This window comes from Epinephelus moara, chromosome 4 (genome assembly GCF_006386435.1).
Source record: "Epinephelus moara isolate mb chromosome 4, YSFRI_EMoa_1.0, whole genome shotgun sequence".
In the NCBI taxonomy this organism is placed as follows: domain Eukaryota; kingdom Metazoa; phylum Chordata; class Actinopteri; order Perciformes; family Serranidae; genus Epinephelus; species Epinephelus moara.
In genome coordinates this window covers 19,822,594-19,831,716 of record NC_065509.1, presented here as the reverse complement: position 1 = coordinate 19,831,716, position 9,123 = coordinate 19,822,594, and the positions used below count along the sequence as shown (strand labels likewise).

General features: G+C 46.8%; 1 protein-coding gene across 1 annotated transcript; it reads left to right on the top strand.

Annotated features, from left to right (window-relative positions):
- Positions 1–4,302: 4,302 nt before the first annotated feature.
- On the top strand, positions 4,303–8,460 carry egr1 (early growth response 1). The gene is made up of 2 exons (XM_050042374.1): positions 4,303–5,017; positions 5,868–8,460. Exons 1-2 carry the CDS (start codon positions 4,807–4,809, stop codon positions 7,178–7,180), a joined length of 1,524 nt encoding a protein of 507 aa, XP_049898331.1. The 5' UTR covers positions 4,303–4,806; the 3' UTR covers positions 7,181–8,460.
- The last annotated feature ends 663 nt before the right edge of the window (positions 8,461–9,123 follow it).

Sequence of the window (9,123 nt, the reverse complement as noted above, 5' to 3'; positions counted from 1 at the left end):
GCTGAAAGGTCAGAGGTCAGCTCCTTTGTCACGAGCATCAAACAAACAGGCCGGGGGCTTAGTGAGTCACACGTCCTCTGGGACACGGCGGGGTGGGCTTTGTGCCGTGTTTGGTAATTGTCTCTCTGTCACCTACCACCTTCGGGAGGCAGCAACAGGCAGATAAGCAGATAGAGCGGCTATTCGATGCCGGGGCCCTGTTTCTTTGTGATACGCGAACACCTTTCCTGCTCCACAGCCTGGGGGGTAATACAACAGGGAGAGACGCCTGCAGTGACTGTGAAGTGCAAGATTTATTTCTTTTTAAACGTGGTCACCGGGGCCTAAAGCTTTAGTAGGTCAGCTCCCACAGTAAACTTGTGATCTTACCCACATAGCCATACGCCAGTGACACAAGGCCAGCATTCCAGAGCAGCATTCCTGGACTCCTCTGAACAGAGTATAAAACTGTCTGGCTGCTTCAGCGACGCAACAGGTGGTGTGCTGTAATCTTCTGCATTGTATTGTAATGGGCTGTCTTAGATTTCAAGAAGGGAGCCAAGGTTTATGATGACTGGGGCGCTGAGTCGAGGTGTCAAGTATTCAAACAGACATACAGTAATGGATGTCTTCATCGATGGTGGTTTCCAGAATCGCATTAGATCCATTTGGCTTTTCATGCATGTCAATTAGTCCAGAGATTTTCCGCGACCCCGCTGCACTGCCAGTTTCCTCGACGTTTCCGACAGATTTTTATCCCTCTCACGCCAGTTTGTCTTTTCCCAGGCGCACTCACTCTGCGTGTAAAAGGTCAGGCCGCACACTCCTGCTGGCGTCACTTTAAAAGCTGGGAGAAAAATGACATTTATCAAATACCCTCCTATCATGTTCTCTGCTCCTCTCCCCATCACTCTGTGAGGCTATGGGCTAATATTCAGCCTGTCACTCTGCCTGAGACGATCAGGCCTCCGGTCCTCTCTCCCATTTAATTATCATCTTTCCCTGTGTGTTATAGGCCTCAACACATCAATGCCAGATTTCATTTTTTATCATCTTAAAAATGCACCACTCTCTCCCCATCCCGCTTGGCAAAATAAAATTATGATAGCTGCATTCTGTGCTCCAAAATAACCAGGTCCTCTCTCTTACATTATTCCCTCCTCCCCTTTCTCTCTGCTACATTATGTAACGTGCAGGCTTTGGTAACTGTCATCGTCCACCCTCTTAATCTTGGTCCGCCTATCATGGGAGCACACAAGGCTGAACACACCTGTATGCTAACAGGGAGGGATTGCACCACTGGTGGATGTGGGCGGCCCAGGAGAGGAGGTGTGACGGAGGAGCAGGAGTGCCTGTCTGTGTGTCTGCCTGTCTCTCCTGTCTCCCTGACTGACTGCCTGGCATTGGCTGCTGACAAATGCCAGCATAAAGCTTGGTATTTGCTCCCACGTACAGTATGTGGGTGTGAGGATTCTCTCTCGGTCTCTCCGCTTTCTATTTTTCTATCGCCCTCACCCTTCCTTCCCACCATCTCTTTTTCTCAACCTGCCTCCATCTCCTCGAGATCTATACATCTCTATTTCTTCTCTCTCTCCCCTCTCTCTTTATTTTTATGTTCCAACTCCTCTCCTCTCATCCACCTCCTCTCTCCTTTTTTTGGCTTCCCTATCTACTTCGTCCTCCTTTCTTTGTGGCAGATTGGGGCATGATTAAATATCAACCAGCGCTCTTGCTGGGTGTGTTTGTGTTTGTGTGAACAGGGGCGTGGTGGCTGCGTAGGTAAAGGGAGAGCCTCTCTTTCTCGCTGGCTGGCAGAGCGTTGGAGTTTCATCAGGCGAGGACTCCTCTGGCTGGTTTGTGTGGGCAGCAATGGGGAACACACCGAGGAGGACGAACTGGCTGACCCAAACACACACACACACACACAAACATGCAACAGTGCACACATCATGTACACATCTACATCCACACACACACTCACACGCACAGACTAATTCTCCTTCCCCTGCCCTTACAGCATCTGCTTCCACCCCCTCCATGCATCAGAGTGAAGGGAGGCCCAAACAGCCACTGTGAACTGTTTATCATCTTTATTACTTTATTACTTTTCCGACAGTTTTCCCTAACCTGATTTTATTACATTGTCATCAGATGATGAGTTCTCTCATCTGCTCTCTCTGTTCTTTCTTCTTTGCTTTGCCACAAATTTATCGACCTTGGTAACTGATGCATGACAGTGGCGGCGGATGCAGACAGGAGTTTGGATTTGGTATCACCACATCACCACACAGTGACAGTCACCCTGTGCAACTCACCATCATCGTGCCCTGAGCTTCTGGTCTTTGTTTTCCTCAGGTCTGGGGACACAGTGGCATCTCCCTTGCTGAAAAACCAAATGTAAAGTTAAGTTTTTGGAGCGTGTGTGTGCAGTGGGAGCACCGCTTTACTCCTAAAATACAGCACCGCTGTGCAGTGCCACATACCTTCAAAAGTGATTAGATTTGAGCGTTTATACGTATCTGACTGTATGAATAAACAACATTACACATTCTCCAGCTGCGCCCTCTACTTCAGGCTTATTTGGATTTTGTGAAGGAGCCTCTGCTCCAGATCATCCATAATATATGACAGAATTTTGCTATCAGTCTAATGGGGGTAAACAGAGAGATTTGCCAGAGGCTGAATGGGAAACGCCTGGGAGAGAATGCAATCCAGTAAAGACCTAAAACCCACTGTGTGCACCTGAATTATGTTCTATCTATCTATCTATCTATCTATCTGTCTAGTGCAGTGAAATGTCACTTTATCCTGGATTAAGCTGACTGTGATTATATCATTGTGGCACCAGCTCCTGTAGGTCGAGAGCAGTTGAATATGATTTAAGAGCTATGCAATCAGTATTTTGAGCCTAAATCAAATGATATTTCAAGAACGGTGAGTCTCACCTGCGCTGCCCTCTCCAACGCATCAGCAGCATCTCTCCTCTGTCTCGCTTTCTCTCCTTCCTCTCCCAGGCCACCTCAAAGTGTCCTGCCCACGATGTTTCCCAATGAGGTTGCTCGCATATAGATCCAGTCAGCAGCAAGGGAAACACATTGATTTCCCGTCAGCATCCACCGAGGAGTGCTGGCGCGCCAGCCGAAGCTGGAGCAGCCGGGGGGAACATCGGTATCCCGCAGGCGTCCTGGCAGCTGTGCGCAGCGTTGTTAATGCGGCCCATTAGGCCGCTGAGTGGCAGAGAGATTCCCCGAATATTGAGCCGGGGACACCCCTCAATTAGACGGATCGCCCCGCACCTCGTCAGCATCCGCGGCTATCTGTTCTCATTAATCAATGACACAGCCGGGAGAGACGGAAAGTTAATTTAGAGGAAGTTTGCTACCAGCCAGCAGAGTTTGCACAGCCTTATATTTTCATAGCCTTAGAAATACACTCAGCTATGTTATGTGGGTTATATTAAATTACATTATATTACACTGACTGACAAAATTGATTTAACATGGCAGTTAATTATTCATAATCAATAAGCATATAGACTGATGTATGTCAGTGTATCTTCACACCGAGAAAATTATGCTCCTGCCTAGAAAAAAAGAAAGGGTAAGGTCACTTTTAAGTTATTTTTGCTTGTTTCAGTTTAAGATGTGTGTGCATCATAAAAACAGCGAGCTGCTGCATGAAGAGTTAAAACGTGTTTCGTTTGTATTTGGGCCAAGCGCACGGTGCTCACGTTTAAAACATTAACATGAGAAATGTAGCGCAGTCCCACTGTTGCACAAAGTCTGCCACAGCCTAATAGTTGAGTTGAAGCCCTGCTTTAAAACAGAGAAGCAGTCTGCTGCTGACATTAGTTATTGTGAGCGCTGGACATGATTTGCACTCCAGCCTCTCATTCACTGCCAAGCAGCGATCAGCGCTGCCTCAGGAAGTTCCAAATAAGGACAGGGAAATGGAAACCCACCGGAATAGGTCCTTATGTAGTCACGACCTTATAAGGCACGGCGGAGCCGGGCTTTCCGGCAGCAGCGCAGCCTGCTGCACAGATGGGAAATCCAAATCAAATCTATGGGGCGACGGGGAGAGCGCAAGAATTATGCTGCTGTCTCACGGAGCTGTTCTGCTATGAAGATACATTGATTCGGGACAGAGGAAGAGCGGCGTTGTCTTCGCAATTTACTGCGAGAGCTTAATATAAAGTCTCTCCTCTCTGCTTTCCCCCCAGGCCAGCGTCATGTGTCCTCCACTGCAGTGCCTAAATATGGGCTTCCTCCGCTCCAAATATGGACATCTACGTCACGGCAAGAGGGTATAAAAGGAGCGGGGAAACCTCTCAGCTCAGAGAGAGCCCTGAGAGCCCACAAGAGCAACTGTTAGAGCAGAGATAGATAGACAAACACATAGAACTCCCTTACTGAGAAATATCACAACAAAAGTACAAAGTCAATTCAAAACAACATCCATCCAAAAGGGTCAAAACCTGCTTGGATAAGCCATTTAATACATAGATACAAAGTCAAGTTTGATCTGTTGATTCATTTCGATGGATCTTAGGGAATGAGTATAAAGGACACTTTTGATTTTTTCTGAAAAGACAAGTGGATCTTTACTCATCTCTGAGAGAAAAAGGAAAACAACAGGACAACTGGAGAGCAAGAGAGACGGAGCGACACAGAAAACTGCATCTTCCTCGACATCAGCAGAAGTGTGCAGCGCTCCCTGAGCTGGGCTAAGTGATTCCCTCCACCTGCGAGGCACCGCTCTGCCAGCGTGCACCCAGCCTCCCTGCACTCTCACCAGCCACCAACACAGCTCGAGCACCAGCAGAGGATGGCTGCAGCCAAGACCGAGATGATCCTCCCAGCCCTGCAGATCTCAGAGCCTCTGAGCTTCCCTCACTCCCCCATGGATAACTACCCCAAGCTGGAGGAGGTGATGATGCTGAGCTCTGCAGGGACCCCCTTCCTCACCGCCTCCGCACCCGAAGGTGCAGGCTTTGGCTCCGGAGAGCCAGGAGAACAGTACGATCACCTTGCTGGAGGTAAGATCTGGAGATTTGCCTCTTTTGCTTCTGACCTAAAACTGAACTATACAGCACATCTGCTGAGCTACACTAAACCAAGAAAAGAGTTAAACAGCTGCATAACTTTAATTATTATTTCTGTTTTCCTGTGTCTTATTAATTCACATTAGTAACTGATCATATAACAGCTGACATAAGTTACAAGTCTATATTAATTTTCTTCATTATGGCTTGTGATGAGAAATTTGAAAGTGAAATGGCAGGCTACAAGTAAATTTGAATTTTAGCTGATCTGACACAATACATTCATACAACAAAATTCTACAAATTAACAGAAAGAGGGAAATTAAATTTAAAAAAAAACACTGACTCAATATCAGTTTATTGATAGCTCTGAATTCCTGTCGACTCTCGGAGGACTCAAACACTGCTCAGTCACCGCATGCCTCTAGACACTCCTACAGCTCAATTCAAATTGCATTCCTAAAACCAGCTGAACTGCAGTTTCGGTAATCAATTGCCTCGGGCTCTGTGATGGGCTTCAAGAATGTGCACGTTTGTGCGTGTGTGTGTGTGTGTGTGTGCAAGACAGGAAGAATGAAAGAAAGATCGAGAGAGTGTGAGCAGAGGAAAATGCGAGCGTAGAAAGCTTGCACAGCAGCTCTTGTTGAGGTTTGCAAGAGACAGTTTTAGAGTTTAGGGGGAAAGAGTTTCGTTGGAGGGGGTTTCTCTGCGTGGGCACCTGACTGATCTGTCTCAAAAGAGAGGGGTGACACACTGTCCACCGCTCTGGCAGGATTCCCCCTCTCCCTCCCTCTGGATATTGACAGTTTGATTAATGTCTCCTCTTTCTCTGTGCTCCCTGCAGATACGTTACCTGATATCCCCTTCAACTGTGAGAAGTCAGTGGGAGAGCAGACCTACCCCACCCAGAGGCTGCCCCCCATCTCCTACACAGGCCGCTTCACCTTGGAGCCCGCCACAACCTGCAGCAACAGCCTCTGGGCGGAGCCCATCTTGGGCCTGTTTACTGGTCTGATGGGCAATATTGCCCCCAGCTCTTCTGCCGCTGCTTCACAGACCACCACGTCCTCCTCTTCATCCGTCCCATCCTCCACTTCCTCCTCTTCTACCTCCTCCTCATCTCAGAGCCTCAGTTCCTCCATTCACCACAGCGAGCCCAACCCCATCTACTCAGCCGCACCTACCTACTCCAGCCCCAACTCTGACATCTTCCCGGACCAGGGCCAGGCTTTTCCCAGCTCGGCTGGAGCAGTGCAGTACCCTCCACCTGCCTACCCCAATGGCAAGACCTGCAACACTAGCTTCCCTGTGCCCATGATTCCTGACTACCTCTTCCCTCAGCAGCAGGGAGAGATCAGCCTGGTGCCCCCTGACCAAAAGCCCTTCCAGAGTCAGTCAAGCCAGCCCTCCCTCACCCCTCTGTCCACCATCAAGGCCTTTGCCACCCAGACTGGTTCCCAGGACTTAAAAAGTGTCTACCAGTCTCAGCTGATTAAGCCCAGCCGCATGCGCAAGTACCCCACCCGGCCGAGCAAGACGCCTCCTCACGAGAGGCCCTACGCCTGCCCCGTGGAGACCTGCGATCGGCGCTTCTCCCGTTCGGATGAGCTGACACGTCACATCCGCATCCACACGGGCCAGAAACCCTTCCAGTGCCGTATTTGCATGCGCAACTTCAGCCGCAGCGACCACCTGACAACACACATCCGCACTCACACTGGCGAGAAACCCTTTGCCTGTGAGATCTGCGGACGCAAGTTTGCCCGCAGTGACGAGAGGAAGAGGCACACAAAGATCCACCTACGGCAGAAGGACAAGAAAGCAGAGAAGGCAGGAGCAGTGGTGGTGACGGCAGCGCCGGTATCAGCCGCTTCACCCGCCTCCAGCTACCCCTCTCCAATCACCTCCTATCCCTCTCCAGTGTCTTCTTACCCCTCTCCCGTCACCTCCTGCTACTCCTCTCCAGTCCACACTTCCTATCCATCTCCTTCCATTGCCACCACCTACCCATCGGTGTCCATGTCCAGCACCTTTCAGTCCCAGGTCGCCTCTTCCTTCCCCTCCTCAGTCGCCTCCAACATCTACAGCTCCCCCGTCCCCACCCCACTATCAGACATGCAGACCACTCTCTCCCCAAGGACAATCGAAATCTGCTAAGAAAGAGCAAAGAGAAAAACTTTTTATAGTCTCTCCGCACTTCTCCTTCCTTAAGGTTCTTTGAGGGGAAAGAAATCAGCATCAAAAGACTTTGTTTTCCCCTCTAAAAAGCACTTTTCTGTCTGCTCCCTGTGCAGTGTTAGGTGAATCTTGAGATTTACCTGAAAGAGAGAAAAAGACACATGTCAAGGACTGGGCAAAGACAATAGAAGATGAAAAGGGATTTCTTTCTGTCTCTGTAAAACAAATGCAGCACTTCAAATGCATAAGGGACTCAACAGATAGAGCGTAGAAACCGGCACTGACGGGTCTCTACTATTAGGTACACAGAAACCAAGAGACAAACAGATTGCCAGCAGTTGTGGTGCTAAGGCACGTTCGCCCTTGCAGGCACTCATACAGTAAAAGACATTGAATGATATACATAAGCTACCATATATGTATATTGTACATGTGCCATGTTTCGTTTTTATCATTCTTTGGTACCATTGATGTGAAAAATTATTTGCATATTTGCATTGTATTATTTGAAGTGAGCAGGGCCATATTTTCTACATACTTTCTCTATTATGTAGTGATGATGCTGTGATACGTTTTGACATTGTTTGAAAAAAAGCACTTAAGTATTCAAGCATGAGTAAGAGTGATGTTAGTTTCTGTTTGTAAATATCATCCACTGGTACTATCTCTTTCTCTCTTTCTCACATGTGACATATCGCTCGGTTATATGGAAAAATAGAGAAAAGAAAAAAAAACATTCAAAAAAGGAAAAAAAAAAAACTAAACAAGACAAACGCTCCCGTTATTTGGTGCCTTTTTGTGAAGCCTTGCTGATGTTGTGACTCGGCTGCGCGCGAGAGAGGATGCACTGCATCTCGCCTTAAGGGTTGAGGGAATATTTTTGTTACAGAATGTAAGTCATACTCAGAGGGAGGAAAAGGGACGAGCTACGAGGGCACCGCTTCATTTCATTAGAATGTAAGCAAAAAAGGAGAAAAACTATAAAGTATATTTTTGTAAAACTTAAGTGTAAATATCCACATCTTCAAGAGCTGGAATGTTGAAGTTACCTACTGAGTAGGCATGGGATTCTTTTGTATGTTATATACATGCAGTTCATTATTTTGTGGTTATCTTTATTTTGTATTTGTGTTTGTTAAAACAAGTGACTGTTTCTGGCTTCTAAACACATTGAATGCGCTTAACTGCCAATGGGATATTTGGTGTACAAGATATCCTCCCAGAAATGAAATATAAATAAAAATATGAATATATATGTATATCTGTTCTCATGCTTTATTGTCCGACTTCTGCGTTTTCAAATATTTCCATTGGTGCTTCAAACCATCTCATACATTACATCTGACCCCTTCATTTCATCATGTACATCCCTCATACATGCACATCATATCCCATCATTGTATATGTTAATTGTATGCAGATTATCAGTGGATTTAAACCACGACTTCACATCACAGAGAGCCATCCTTTCATTTGAGGAAAATGTGCACAGCATGATCTTATAGAAACCCTCCGTTTCAATCACTGTTCTCCAACTGAACCCTGTATTAATGATAACGCTAACGCATGACTCCCATGCCTATAAACACTGAAGATGAGGAATTCTTATCTAGATCCAACATGCTCTTGAAGATATTAAGCTTATCTCAATTTCCATTTCATTTTAGATTTTATGATACACACTGGCCCTTACTGTTGAGTGCACAGACTTCCAGCAATTTAATCTTTAGGCAAAAACCCTCCTCTTCTGTAAGCTGTTGGAAAATTTTTCTTTCTTTCTTTTTTTTTTTTTTTTTTGAGAGGGATATTTTAAACCGACTGTGCTTAGACATGCACGGGGTTATTTTCACAGAGCGCAGGTGAAATCCATCACATGATAATTACCTTCTTTTCTGCAAATGTGCTTGGCGAGATGCTGTCAC